Source organism: Polypterus senegalus, chromosome 5 (assembly GCF_016835505.1).
Source record: "Polypterus senegalus isolate Bchr_013 chromosome 5, ASM1683550v1, whole genome shotgun sequence".
NCBI classification, from domain to species: Eukaryota; Metazoa; Chordata; class Cladistia; order Polypteriformes; family Polypteridae; genus Polypterus; species Polypterus senegalus.
Window position 1 is genome coordinate 153,352,179 of NC_053158.1, and position 16,407 is coordinate 153,368,585.

A 16,407-nucleotide genomic window follows, 5' to 3' on the forward strand; every position below is an offset into this window, starting at 1 on the left:
CTTCACATAGGGTCATGCATTTGAATTAAAGACATGACTCTTGACCAGTATAAGGGGGGATGTGGATTTTCAATTCAAAAGCATGACCCTGTGTGATGGGGCTTACTATCTCTTGACTACTTTATTTTCTGGAGTTATTTATTTAGCAACATTTCAGCAAAAATACATGAGTTTTGCATGGTGTGAGTATACAACTGGCTGACTTGACATGTAGATTATGTGAAAAGAGTAACATGAGATTTTTTCATGGACATATTTATATTGTCTGCTATTGGTCACCATTAGCTCCTATTCTGTCAGGAATGTTCTCCACAAAAATGTGGCGAGTAACAAACATATAAAAATATATTTTTTGGATGGAGTACTCCTTTAAAATTGGGACCATTAAAGGCAAACATATGCTCAGGAGGACACACCAGAAATTACTGCCCCTCTAGGAAAATTAGCACAATATGTGAAGGGGTTCCAACCTGCCTCACAGTCAGAGGTACTCGCAGTTTCCAGTAAGGAGGACAATTTGGGGTCAAAAAAGTCAAGTATCAAGAGAAAGAGACAAAGGTAAAGAGAAAGAGAGAAACATGAAATGAGAAAAGGAGTGTTCGCTATTACTTTTGAGTTGGGCAAGTGGATGTGCCACCTTACTGGGCAGACCAGCACACATACAAAGAAGGCTCAGAATAAGTATACAGTTGTGCTCAAAAGTTTATGTACCTCGGCAGAATTTGTGAAATATTGGCCATTGTTTGGAAAATATACCTAATCATGCGGAAAGCTTTCCTTTTAAGTAGGAATTGTGCTCAGGTGAAGTCATTTATTATCACCTAATTGGGTGTGCCCTTTTTAAATAATAATAATAATGACTGACTGAAATAGTAATAATAACTGGACTTGATCAAAAGTTTACATATTCTTGAATGTTGGAGCTGATAATATACACACAAGTTGACATGCACAGGTCTAAATTAAGAGTAATTAAGGGAGAGTGTCCACTCTGTAACTTATTTCATTGCAATCAATGTCTGTATATAAAGAGTCAATTTAAATCCAAAAAGAGCTGCAAAGAGTTGTGGGAATTTGGAACAAACTACGGAGACATGTAGTTGAAGCAATAACCTTGACAATCTTTAAGAAGAATCTGGATGAGATTTTGGGAGCAGCTTAGCTATTAGCTAAACAAACAGCCTGATGGACTGAATGGTCTCCTCTCGTTTGTCAAATTTCTTATGTTCTTAAGTTCCATATTATAATGCAGGGTTTGTTCTGTCTGTTGTGCAGCTCACTAATGAGTAGTCCCTTAACAATGGCACCATTTTTAATTACTTTTTTTTTCTTCTTTGTGTTATTTTGGGTGCAGAGCTCTGCCATGAAGGACTCTTCTTTCATAGCATTGTTTGCGCTTTTGAAAAAAGAGGAAGTGTGTATGTTTCTTTTTTTTTTGCTATGATCACACTACTGGATGTTATTGAAAAAGCAAAAATGTGTTTTTATGTGTATTCACTGAAAGTTTCTGTTTCCATAGCTGTGTACTAGATGCAAAAAAAAAGTATTAAATGGCCTTGGATTTTATCTTTCATTTTATTTCCTGTGTTAAGAGCCAGATGCCAATTAACAAACTGACAAGGTGCAAACAATAAAGTAGACAGCGCAACAGCCAGCCATTTGCATGATTGAAATATTTACAGTGAAATAAGAGAGGCGGAAGAGGCAGGAATATAAAATACCGGCATATAGTGGCATGCGATTCTGATGTGTCAGAATGCAAGCAGAAAAAAAAGTCAAAGAAATTCCATAAACAACAAACATTTGCCTCTGATCAGGAGAGTAGGTGTAAAAGCTTGTATCCATTGTTCAACAGTTTATTACTTCTGATGTTTATTTGTGTGTTTAGCAGCAGTTTCTTTAACGGCTCTATTGTAAGAGTGAATACCTCATTCTTGTTGTGAAGTGTATGCTCCCCACTGTACAGTCTTTGTACACAGTAAATGCAACACAATAATTAAAATATCTATGATTATGTAAGACCAAAGAAAATATATTCATGTGGAGATTTAATTAGGTATTTTAAACAATTGTTTCCATCGCAAATGAGAATGAACAAAAGTAAACCGCTTCCATAAGTTCTGTCATGCTCATTCTTGTATCTTAAATTAAAGAACTATTAGTGGCAACTAAATTTGAATGTTATTACTATAATTCTGTGATTATTAAATTAAAGAAGCATTTCAGTAAAAATGAGCTGTGCCAATTTGAAAGTGTTTTATGGCATTGTGACTTTCTTTATTTAAACAAGTATAAAAATGTATTTATTCTTGATAGAAACAAAGTAACCTGAGAGATCATGTGGGGGCCAGAAGAGGAATGATCTTGCACAAGAGGTAAAAGCAAAGCACAACTGGAGGCGAGACTGAAGTGGTAACTAGTAAGACAAAAGCCCATAATGAGGGAAAAAAAACAAAGCATAAAACCTGAAGATGAAAGAGAAGACATGGAAGAGCATTACTGTGAGGCATGTGTGGCAAAAGAACTCAGAAAAACTGTCTCAACTTCCAGCTGAAGTCAGTTATATAACACTTAGTTGTGTTACTGGTAGGGATGAATTCAATACAAGCTTTTACAAATTAATTTGTAGGCGCCAAACACAACCCGTAAATAAAACTGTATGTCTGTAAAATTTTTATATGACTGATTGGTGAGTGGGGCTTCCCATTCAAGATTTTGTGGCAGAAGAGCCATAGCAGGAGTGTAGCCAGTGCCTTTAAACCAGGCGAATCCTGGTGGACCCCTGTGGTTGCAGCTTTTTGTTACAAACAATTTCACAATCAGCGAGCCATTTTACCTCCAGCTAATCTCATAGTTTAATCAGCTGGTGTTTTTTTCTTCTTACTTAGTCTGGCAAACAACACAGGATGATGAAAGACCTTGACACAAGAAATTTCAAAAAGTTAATGGAATGTAGTAAGCATATTGTTTGGTACATGGAGAGAAATTATTGTTGTTTTTTTATCTTGATTTTTAAACTTTCCATCATCATCCTTATCATCAATATGATTTTTCACTCAACCTTTCAAAGTGTTCTGGTTATTTAAGGTGGTTTTTATTAGTGCCGACACTAGTAGCTTCAACCTTTCAGTAGCCACAAGGGTTCCCCTAGGACTGAGTTTAGAATCCACTGCTTTAAACTGATACTCAATCTCACTCTGAAAGAAACATTATGTATGGCAAGTATGAAGTTGTGTTAGTGAATTAAAGGAGTGGATGAATGAGAACTACTTGTCTTTAAATACAGATAAAACAGAGATGTTTATTGTTGGAGGGAATGATGCTGATCACAACAATATTTTGTGATCATTTAACTCATTTGGAATCCCAATTAATTTTACTGAATCAGCCCGCAATCTAGGAGTTATCTTTGATTATAGCATGTCATTTAAAGCGCATATTACAAAGTTGTCCAAAACATGTTTCTTCCATCTTAAAAATGTTAGGAAATTAAGGCGCTTTCTAAATAAACAGGATTCTGAGAAATTAATTCATGCATTTATCTCTAGTAGGATTGACTTCTCTGTACTCAAATGTGGCAATTGGTGCCACAGCCCACCTGCCAATTTGTTTGCCTGCCTATGGTAAGGTCATCCCTGATGGAGGATCGCAGGAATCATGGAAAAGTGGGGTCCTTTCATCGGATTGGCTGGCCCAGCACTGTTTCAGCCGTGGAATGGCCAAATGGGCAAGGCAGCTTGATGGATGAGGTCTCCAGGACTCTAAAAATATCCAAATCTTATTATGTGATATCATCTACTGTTAAATTCTGCTCTGTACTTCTAAAATTTTTATTTTTATGCTGTATTGAGGATTTGTTCTGTTCTGTGTATTGTATTGTATTGACCCCCTTCTTTTGACACCCACTGCATGCTCAACCTACCTGGAAAGGGGTCTCTATTTGAACTGCCTTTCCCAAGGTTTCTTCCATTTTTCCGTACAAAGTTTTTTTTGGGAGTTTTTCCTTGTCTTCTCAGAGAGTCAAGGCTGGAGGGCTGTCAAGTGGCAGGGCCTGTTAAAGCCCATTGCAGCACTTCCTGTGTGATTTTGGGCTATACAAAAATAAACTGTATTGTATTGTATTGTATGACATTAGCTGCTATGCTGGATTAAGATGTGGCTTAGCATGAAGTGAAATTAGAAAGGAATGATCAATTGAAGTTTCACGGATGGTGAGGAAGATGAGTTCAAAGTTCAGAAGAAGTATGATATGGAGGCAACAAGTCTTGTAGTGAGGAAAAAATGTCTGCTTTGATTTACTCATGTAGGAGGAAAATGACTGAATGAAAATAATGCAGCAGGTTTCACTCCCTCTTCCTAATGTGGTGCGATCTCGCAGCGGAGCGTTCATTTTCATTTGACATTAGCTTCAACTAGACTAATGGCAGAGTGGTGTGCTGTCCATGTTTGGACTACCTATAAGTCACTGCGATTGTGTTGTGTCAGCTTCTATGCATTGCAACTATTCCATAATTTTCAAATTGCCTTTACTTTTTGATTTATCCTTGTCTGTATTATAAAAGAAAATGTTAAGACGAGACTATTGCCAAGAGTGTTTTTGCCAGACACAGTTCCTACGCTCTTATAAATTTTGACGTTTTCCTCACTTTAAGTTCCCAATAAAAGAAGACTTATTATATTCAAATCTTATTGAAGAATTTCATCCCGAAGGGTTAGCAACAGAAGTGAGTACACGGGCAATCCTAGCACAGAGAAACGATGAAGTCAAACTAATTGATGCGCAAATTGTCGATCGGTTACACAGCTAATTGGTTAAATGTGTATCAAGAGACTATGCTGAAACAGTTGGTGGTGATGGTGTGAAAGATGAAAATATCAACTTACAATATCCCGTAGAATATCTACAACCATTAACACCGTCCAGTCTTCAACCGGCTGAATTACTGTTGAAAGAAGGATGTATCGTAATGTTATTGCGTAATTTATGTCTGTGTGATGGGCTATGCAATAGGACAAGATTAGTTGTATTCAAAATTGGTCAAATAATTCTGACATGTAACAGGCGACAAGAAAGGTAATGTAGTACATCTTCCGCAGATAAAATTAGACACCAAAGGAGATCTTGATATGCCATTCATATTAAAATATTTACAGTTTCCAATTAGAATAGCTTTTGCTATAACAATTAACAAATCACAGGGACAAACATCTGAAAAAGTCAGTTTATTTATTACAGAGAAAGAAACGATATTCACTCACAGGCAGTTATACGTTGTGTTGTCACGATGTAAGTCCAAGCATGTAATCAAAATTCAATGTGATATTGATGAAAAGTTAATTCAAAAAATAGTTTTTACTGAAGTTTTACAGTAAAAGTGTAAGTTTAAAAAGTACTTGCGTGTTAATTTCAAACTCAAACAGATCAAAAACGTATAACGCAACAAATACCTCTAATACAACATTAAAGATAATTTTCTTTCAATTTATTACGTTTTACTATTTTTTACTTTGGTTAACTACTCACTGTAATGTAAAAGAGTTAGTTCTATTATGCATATGTAAGAATTCCCATGAAAATAACAATCTTTTTAAATTGTACATCCGCTTTCCCATATGCGAGCGGTAGATCCGTGAAGTGGATACTGCATAGCGCCCACCCGGGGGTTGGCAAGCGAGCAGGGGGAAGAGCCCCCTAGTATTTTAAATTATAAACATTAAATCATCAGAAACAAAAAAACCCAGGGTAATAAGCATCTTTGATCGATATGCTAAAAAATTAGTACTATTCTAAAATATACAACATTTTCACAATGAACTACATATTGTGAAGTGGATGCACTTAAATAGAGATAATTTAAACATTTAAGCAGTTACTGTATGCAAATTAAACATTTGAGAACACTCTAATTCATTTCAATGACATAAACTTTTTAAATTGTTAGATTTGTCTTTTTATTTACCAGCTGTTTTTTTTTTTTTTTTACTATATAAAGGTTTAAATTAAAAAGCTTTCACTGGTGTCTCACTTGCTTTTTCTTTGATGGCCAGAAATATATATTAAATAATATTTTGTACCTTACTTATTAAACTGAACTTTACTCCCCTTCCCTCTGTTATGAAAATTGTACTAGCCAGCACAGAAACAAGCTATTTATTGAAAAGAAATGTACAGTACTCTTGAAATAGTTTTAAAACACAAACGTGACCTTATTTTTGGTCACAACAATATTTTCATATTAGGAGCTTGATGTTCGCATCAATGGTGTTTATTATAGTTCAGATCCTGGAAAACAAGCTAAAAAAATACCAGAAGTGGGAAAACTAGTAATAAAACAACAATTACTTCCTGTAAAACAATGCACAACAACAGAAATGTCTTCCAAGGTACTCACATAAATTACACTAAAATGAAAAACAGTTTAATGAAAAACACACTTTCTGGAAAATGCCTGGAATAATACGTTAACTCTGTAAAAACAATTTCAACCTAAATATTGTCATTCAGCAACAACATTAGTATGAATTCTATACTATAAACAAGGAAATCACAGAGCGCTTATCCACTAAGCTGTTTTGCAGCGGCACTCTAACAACACTTGGGATCCTGCCAGATGTACATGCTAAAAACAGTCAGCACAAACATTTTAGAATTCAGCAGGTTTTCCCCAATTCCAGACACATAAGGTAATACATAACTAAGGCTCACTTGTCATCCCATTAGAAGAGGGTCTCTTCTGCTGTGAGGGTTATTGTCTTGATAATATTTTTAGGCAGATAGGTTGCATGCTCATTTTGCCAGCTGTTGATGCTTGTGAGCATGTATATATGATATGTGTATATGTGTGTTTGTGCATGTGTCTGTGTATATATACTGTATATATAATTTTTTATGTGGGCAGAAGGAACTTGCAGAAGTACAAGAAAACATTTTAAAGTGACTATTAGACATGATACTTTATCTGGGTCTGCAGACTTCTTGAGATGATAACATTCACCATCAACCATTAAACTGGTTTACCCCTGAAAACAAACAAGTAAGGTATACAAAGATGACCCAGGTTTAGCTGACGGAATGTTGCTCAAGATTCAGTTTTCATTCTTACATTATTTTACATTCAATGAAGAGTAAGTCACAGCTTACCAGATATCTGCTTTCCGCCCATAGCCCTCTCCATTAATGACTTCAGGACTCATCCAGTAAGGTGTCCCAGTGACTGACTTGATTCCTGTACCTGACATACATATGGTCTGTATACGCTTGCTTGCTCCGAAGTCTCCTAACTTAACATTTCCTGAAGAGTCTCTTAAAATGTTTGCTCCTTCGAAAAAAAAAAACAATATACATGTAATGTCAAATTACTTTTATCAGCGATATGTCTTAGGTACTAACACTCATGCTATTTGGAAAATATTGTATTATTTTACTAAAATGAGTAGAGACTTGAAGTTAACTAGTCACTTTTTTTCTGGATGGTTTAATACTTTCAACTTGCTTCAGTTTACCTTCATTTCATTGACTGTATTACATGATATTTTATTGTATAGATATACCATCAATATTGATTTGTCAAAATGCATACAATATGATCAGTTTTCTTTTAATAACAGATGCAGAAATGAAATGCAAAAACACAGCACAATTTGTAGGAATGAACAAAAATGACAATAATTTCAAATCTGTTTATAAATAATTGTGTAAATGCAGCTGTTCATTTTTCTTTTACTCTGCAGATCACAATGGACTAAACATAATCTACAGCAAAAGGACCATTCTGCCTAGTCATTTTTGTTCAAATCAGTTTCTTTATATCTAAATCATCTCATTTATACTCTTGTCCTATAAATTTAGTGTATGAAAAAAATGTATAGTTGTTATAACTTACATGATATACACTTAGCATTCAGCATTATTTGTCTACTATTTAAAAGATAGATAGATAGATAGATAGATAGATAGATAGATAGATAGATAGATAGATAGACTTGGCTGTCATAGTCACAGTGAGGCATTTTTCAGGTGTATTACTGTTGGTTTAAAGCAGCCCCAGTAGTGTTTCTTAACACGCTTCTGTTGAATAATTTGTTGGCTGAAAGTAATCAGTTTAAATGTGTCAGAGAGAGGATGTGCAGCATTGTTCATAATGACACTTAGTTTAGTTTTATTCCACTCATTCGCTGCTACCTCCAGGGGTCCATAGTGTGTCCTATAACTGAGCTTACATAAGTGAAAAGATGAATAACTCTACTCAAGACAGGCAAACAAAGACAGAGACCAAAAATACTGCTGTCACAGATTTTTGACCAGAGAACCCTATAAAGCTTAATGTGAACTTGTCCAGCATGTCTGAATTTGTAGCTTTTGCCTAGTGTCCTTCATGGCTATTGACTTGCCAAGTGCCAGCTTGAGGTCAAAATAGATACAAATTATATGGAAAGCAAGAACTTTTTTCCCAGGTTTGGTAACTTGATAGATTAAGCCTATAAGATGCCATCATTTCTAAAGTATGAAAGTAGTGGGTTGATAGTGGGTGTCTTATCATGGCTATTATTTCTTAAAGAAAAACTGTGTCTGGACTGATACAATAAAAGCAGACATATTTTACTATTTTTGTACAGCATAAATATATAATCAGGTAAACCCAAGGCAAGTTATTAGTTTTAATAAATTGTTGGGAAAAAATCTGTTTTATCATTAATAACTCTGAAACCCTTGATCAACAAATTTCTTAAGTATATCATGTGGAGAACTTGTTGAATATGTACTTGAGACTACAACTGTGGCCAATAAACACGATTCATTTTTGTACCTTGGCCTTTCACTCTTTGAAGGCACAGACATTCTGCATGTCTCTTTCATCCTAGGCATAGAAATGGCCTGCTGTTTTTAATGGTCCACTCCAACAGGATACATTTAACACTTTGTGGGAATGTCCTCGCAGAGTTACAGAAAATGTTACAGATGCTGGCATAAATTACCCTGTGAATGCATCCCTATGGCTCTAAAAATATAGTTACTTCAAAGCAGAAATCTGGTGGTTTCACTGTTTATGTAGAGCTATGAACAAAGCTGTGGACCCAGACAAGTATCCATTGTCCACTACTGAGGAACTCACTAAAGTTTTTCGTGGCTCTACGCTATTTTCTAAGCTTAATTTGTTTATAATTTGTTTTCTGTCACACCTGTGCCATATGCCTTTCGGACTCTCTTCACTGCCTACCTGTTTTCAAGAAAAGCATGCACGCTACTTTGCAAATATCCAAAGTGTTGTAGTGTACCTTGACAACAAAATGGTGCAGTGTTCAGATACTGTAATTCATGCCAAGTATTTTAATTTAATTTTTCTTGCTCTCATCAACTAGGGCCTAATTGACAATGCAGAGAAGTGTCACAGAAGTTTCATTTTGATGGTTTTCATTTGTCAATATGAGGAATCTCAATAGTACAGTCAAATGTGGATGCTATACTGTAAATAATATGCCTGAACTAGGGTTGTATCAAAATATCGATATGTATCGATTGTAACATTTTCAATATTTATTTTTCAATGTATTGTTTCTACATCCTAAACTGTGAATGCACTTCTGTGTCACTCTAGCTTTTGACAGTTGATCCTTGCAGGCTACCAATGCAGCACCATTTCCACCACTTCACAGGTGGTAATAAGATGGAAACTACAGTAGTGTCTGAGCATTCACCAACACACTTAAATGACAAGATACATGTAAGCATGTCTGCAAGATTTGCTATTGCGCAATACCGATTTAACATAACACTTGAAGGACCAGCGCACAAGTTGATACAAAGAATTTTGAGAATTGGCACCTTATTTCTAACTTACAGAAACATTAACAAGTATACACTTTTAAACCAGTGGTTTTTAAACTTTTTTTTTCTTGCAACCCTGTTTTATCTCTGTGTCTTCATTACCCACAATCACAATGTAGTGTCATCTAGGGGATGGGGAGGGGTTTTGGTTTCCCATTGCCCCTGCTGACCCATCGAAAGGCATTCTGCAAAACATTTACCACCCTTTCCCATTCAGTATCACTGTGATTCAAGACCCAAGTTCAGACATCACTTGACCCATAGTTTAAGAAACAGTGCTGTAAACTGTTGTGTTTGAATTAGAGATGTAACTTTTTTTTTTCCTCCAGGTTAAAATATTTCTTGCAGTCAGTTAAACGTTTTAACGCACTAAGGCAAGGGTCTTCAATTATTTTTACCTGTGGGTCACTTTTATTCTGTTCATTCAGAGGCAACAGTTCTTAGCACCACAGGGCTCCCGTCGCTCACTCAGTTTTTAAACCCTTGTTGCAAAGTGTGCTTATGTAGCATGTTGCTTTCTTTTATTGTATAATGTGCAGTTTAAAAATTATTTTTCGTCACATTTACTATATAATGTAAAGTGTTCAGTTCTCAACTGCATAAACAGTTGTGAAACTCCACTTATGTGCTCATACTCTTACACCTGTGCTTCAGATGACAGAACATTGGGGCTCATTTACAGAAGACTAACTGAACTGCATGTTGACATGTTAGTCTTTCCTGCAAAAAATGTGGAAGTTACAAAGACAGTTCTTTATTTACAGAAAAATGCAATATGAGCTGTTCGCATTTTTCACATAACCTTATTATTTTTCTGAAGAAATTCCACTTCCTTATTTTCATTAATGTAAGGTTTATTTACTGTTTACAAAAGAGCACATTAATATTCTTTTAAATTTATTTTAAATGTGGATGGAGTAATTAGCTTCTTGTCTGATTACTTTTCAATGACAATACTACTATGACCATTGCTAAAAAACAGTCCACCTTAGTACTGGTCCCCTTTTTGCAACCAAGCAGACTGCTCCTTTAAGAAACAGCTCACATCACACCCAGGTTCTAGCACACTTTTGTATTGGCAACTGCACCCTTGCGACTTATAATAATCCTCTCTTGCTTTTGGCACAGAGCAGCCTGCTGTTTTTGTTTCTTGTGCTTTGTGACCCACAGAGTAGAAGTGTACAAGTTGGGGGTGTGAAGCCTTAGCACACCTCTAGCTTGTCTATTTGTATGGCAGACACATAGCACTTTGTGCTAATCATTAGGCTCTTACAACTCTGCTGAACATCAGTGGCACTGGTCATCATGCAGTTCTTTTTTATGAGTGGGTTATTTGGGGAGGGCCTGGAAGTAAGTTCCTGGAAGTACTTCATAAGAAAGGAAGTAGTAATGATTTGGAATTTGGAGGAGCAAAATGTTTTGCTTCTTCTTTCATACTCAAATCCACAAAACAGCCTCAATGTTAAAAGTTAAATTTGGAAGCACTTGAGATCAAGTATTTGATGGACTGCAAAATAGCTGTTTCACTATAGCCCTTGTCAGTAAAATGAGTAAATTACAAAATCAGTAAATCTGTTCAATTGTTTGACCCGAAACAGCATTTTGACATAAAAATGCCACTGAGAACTGCATATCTGGAGTATTTCACAAGCTTCTAGTGAAGTCGGGAGTATAGTGAAATGGATCTTTTTTGGTATTGTACTGAAACGCAATTTTTGGTTTAATTCTGGCTACAGACTTGGTTCACACTTGTATAAGACGCTGAAAGCATGTCTTTTGGAAGTAATGCAATATTTTTTTCCTCTAAACTCCCAAGACAACATTAAACATGCTGTTTGAAAACAGGAAATGCTGTTGGAGAAATGCATGCAGACAGGAAACGAGCAGTGAAGGCTATCTAGGATAAAAAGAATACCTGAAAATTACTATAAAAATATCTACTTGAAAAAATCCAACCAAATATTTTTACAAACAGTAATGCACATTATAATGATGGGTTTAAATAAAACTCATGCATTCCTATTGTATACAGTGACATTTCACTCTTCAGGAATCTGTGTGTCCTTGTCAGTCCTTTGGGGTAATGTTCAGTCTTACAATGTGGTACATTTCATTAAATAATCATACAGATTATCCAATCTTCTGTTAAGTATTTTGAGTTCACTATTCTTCAGATGACAATCTCTTAAAATATCAACTAGTCATAACTTCATAAATTCAGTACAGAATGGTACTTCAAGAAATTTCATTGCATTATATCCTGGACACAGTGAATTTTCTTTGCTATTTTCTGTGTCATGCATAAGCACAGGAATCTCTGCCACCATGGCAATGTTTGTATTATGAGCCGGAGAGTTCATGAAAGTCCCAATAATTACTCAAAATGCCGAAAAGGGGGGAGACACCATCATACCCTGGCTAGTAATCAAGAGGGCAATGAAGAATCTTTATAAAAGTAGGGGATCCTGAAATGGGGAGAAGAAATCCAATTGAAACAAGAAATCCATATCCAAAGAATAGTCAAAAAACAGAGCACATGTTCAAAAAATCTAGAAAATCACAAAAGCATCGAAAAAATGCAAGAGAAACTCATCACACCATAAGTGCATTCACAATGAACAACATGGGACTGTGGAGTTTCCTCAGTCTTTATAGGGCTGAGGGCAGTCCCTTGCGGTGATGGACAGTTGTTCCCGCCCCTTGGGATCCACCCACAAAACACATAGTATATAAAAGAAGGTTCATAGATACAAAGAAGCTAAATGACCAGCAATATTAACATAAACAAAGGAATCAAAAGTGATCAAAACAGACAAAAAAAAAAAACGGCATTTAGACCCCAACTGGGCAGGAACATTAGGTGAAACATAACAGCTTGCTCTCCCTTATCTGTGGGAATGTAAAATAAATTTTATTGATATTTGCACAACAAAATGTACTTCAAAAGCTGCTGCACAGCAAATGTTACCACTTTGCAGAGATTCCTATACTAAATACTCCATCCATATTTAAAACAAGCTTTTGCATTTATTTTTTCATCAAAATATTACAATGAACAAAGATTCAAAACATAAAGTTAGGAAGCATTGTCATTAAAATTAAGTACTTTGACACAACCCATTTTGGACAGTACAGTATATCTGATTTCAAGTGGCTGATGTATACCGATCCTAGAATTCACAAACTGACACAAAGGAGAATTCCACCGCAGTGTTTACAGGCTCTTCCAATCACTTTTAATGTTCCTGTCCGGACTGGATATCATTTAAGAGTAGATGTGAAGCATCAAAGCATGTGCTGCCAATCCTACCCAGTCAATTAAGGTGGAATTTTAATTACTATTACAAAATTGGATAATTTTCAAAATATTTGCTTGTGTATGAATGTTTAATATTATATTGAAAAACAGCTATTATTGAAAAACATAAAGCTAATGTCCTACATGCATTTCACAGCAACATCAATTAATGTGGCATTTTAAATACAAATTCAAACAATATAATAAATATGAAATTTTCGAATTTCAAATACCAGTAGACAGCCATAATATAAATACCGCTAACAAATGACTCACTCAGACCTTAATTTGGATTATGTATAGATGCGGTACATGTATTATCTACCACAACTTAGCATTCCAGTGTTACATGGGAGGTTGCTGAAATACAGCTAATCCTCAGGTAACGGACATCCGATCTACGACTTATTAACGGGGTTGCAGCTGCAACTCATGCGCCTCAGTAACTGCCGCTCCGTCATCTTCGGCCTGGGGACACTGCAAGCTGTGGCTGGACGGAGACTGGAGGGGGGCGATTTCGCTGCTCATACAGTGTAGTGTCCCTCAGGCAGCTCCCGGGGGCAAGCAGTTTCACTGCCCGCCCACCACACACACGGCTGCCCTGTTCATTGTCGGTGGGTGGCTGGTAATGCTGCAAGCAGTGACCCGGTTGTGGCTGAACGGAGGTCAATGAGGGTGAACGGGGAGGTGGGGTGTAGCATTGTAGTGTGCCTCGGATGGTTGCCTGTTGAATAGGGGCAGTGGTGGGCGATTCACTACACGCCTTTGGCAGCACTGTGTTCGTTCTTGGTGGGTGGACGCTGCAGGCAGCATACTGTAGTGGAGGTGACTATGAGGTGGGCTAGTGATGAACTGCCCCTCGCTGCCCCCATTCATTCTCAATAGCAAGCCTGGTTGTACTGTTACACACATGAAGTTGTCTCTTGTCAGTACATCAGACGTGTTGATGATGGGTGCCTTGCTGCTGTAATAGCATGTTCAGTGCTGTGCAGAAGAGCTCGTCTTAACTTTTTGTCTTCACCCTTCAACAATGTCTCTGAAACACAAATCTGATGCAATTGCTGGTGATATAGTAAAGAAGAGAAAAAACAATGAAAATAAAGTAGAAATAATAAAAAGGTCAGAGAGAGGTGAAACTCCATCATTCATTGGAAGAGCACTTGGTTACAGTTGGTCAACAACAGCGTTTATTAAAATAATGTACCTGTTCCGACAAATTCAAGTACAAACCTACAGTCCCTATCTCGTACGTTACCCGGGGACTGCCTGTACGTGTTTTTTTCATTAACATAATTAAACTGCATTGGTAATAATAACCACAAAAAATATATTAATGAATTGTGACACAATTGCATTGTGGGGTTCCAGACATTTTTCCATTAGTAATTCATGCTGCTGTTCTGTTACTATAAAGGTTATGTACGAGGGTAAATAAAAAATTAAAAACAATTTGAAAATTATGCATTAACTGCAATGGATAAAGATTGATGCAATACAACATGTTTGAGATGGTTTATGAGGAAGTTCAAACACACACAATGCACTTTTCAGCCATTAGTCTAGTTGAAGTCAAGGTCAAATTAACATGGACAGTCCATTACGGGATTGTACCATTTTTTAACAATGTACCATTGTGAGATTTCTTTGGGCAGAGGCAGAGAAATTCACAGGATGTTGGGTCAGTACAGAAGTGAAAACAGCCTGACTCTATTAAAAGTTTATGAATGGGTTGAAAGGTTTAAAGTGGGAAGAACAAATGTAACCGATGAAGCTTGATCTGGTGGGCCATCAAACTCACGGACACAAGCCTACATCAACATGGCAAATGCCTTTATCAATGAAGACCAACAGATTACATTGTCTGCTTTTACTGCACATCTGGATATTAGCTATGGATTTTCAAATACCATATGGCGCTTTTCCACTGCATAGTACGGCACGACACGGTTCAGTTCAGCTCACTTTTGGGGAGTTTTCCACTGGGAACAGTACCTGGTACCTGGTCCTTTTTTTAGTACCACCTCAGCCGAGGTTCCAAGCGCACCGAACCGTTACCAAAACGTGACGTGTAAACTGCTGGTCACTGATTGGCCGGAGAAAATCGTCATTACTGCGTCACTGACTATTCTTTTCTTTAAAGGTACACACACGCGGAAGTTTGTGTCCCGTCTCTCCATCGCTGGACGCAGTTTGTTGCATAAGTGGATGAATGTTTCTTCAGACATTCAAAAGTTCTCCAGCCACTGAGTGTTTGTAAAACCGGGAACAATCACATCCCACCACTCTGAAGCACGGTTAAATGTCCAAACAGATGGTCTGTTGTGGCGACTTTTTTGCAAAATGTGGAAGATCTGTAATATACAGAATCAGCATTTTAATGTTACACTGGCAGTTAAGTTCATTTTATGCTTTGCAACAGTGATAAAAGTTAGCTAGTGATGTGCTTTTTTTAGATGCTTACCCTTGCGCGTCGTCGAGCTAAAGTGTTGTCGTTGTCTGCGTGTTTTTGTAAAAGTTCCATGTTGTCACGGCAGTAGAGGCGGCGCAACTATAACGACACGTGAATAATCCGCCCACTCTAAAGCGGTACTAAACTGCAGTCGAAACGCAAACCGAGCCGAACTGAGCCGAACCAACGTGAGCTGTACTGAACCGTGCTGTGCCGTACTATGCAGTGGAAAAGCGCCTATAGTGTATGGTGGCTTGGGGTCCCATGTAGTTTGTATAAAGTGGATATGCAAGCAGCTTACTGATCTGCACAAACCAATATCCTTTGGTGAATTTCAGCAGGTTTCACTCTGTCTGCCCAAAGAAATCTCACTGATTTTTCAGCAATGGTGCAATCCTGCAGCAGAGAGTCCATTTTCATGTATTTGACCTTGGCTTCAACTAGACTAAAGGCAGAGTGTTGTGCTGTGCGTGTTTCAAATTACCCATAAGCTTTCACAAACATGTGGTATTGTATCAACTTCTATCCGTCATTTCAGTTTGTTTTTACTTTTTGATTTATCTTCTTATTAACACTATAGGATGCCATACATTGTTAAACATTACATTACATATATTATAATGGCTTTGAACACAGGTATCTCCCACAGTAACCATTTATAATAACTGTGTTATTTTAATAAAAAAGCAAACATTAAATACAGAATAGATATTACAAAAATATGCTACTTTTATAATAACAGAACAACAAAGTTTACCTCTTTAACAAAATGTTTGTGTACTACAGCATTGTGACAGGTGTGCGAAGGAAATTACTTGCATCACGTATTTGAAA

At 36.7% G+C, this 16,407-nt stretch overlaps 1 protein-coding gene across 1 annotated transcript in view; it reads right to left on the reverse strand.

The window, feature by feature from the left end:
* Positions 1 to 16,407, reverse strand: part of map3k22 (mitogen-activated protein kinase kinase kinase 22) — a 176,587-nt gene that overhangs the window by 7,641 nt on the left and 152,539 nt on the right. The window contains exon 16 of the mRNA XM_039753517.1: positions 7,142 to 7,319. Coding sequence (XP_039609451.1) covers positions 7,142 to 7,319 — 178 coding nt within the window. The remainder of the gene's footprint in view (positions 1 to 7,141; positions 7,320 to 16,407) is intronic.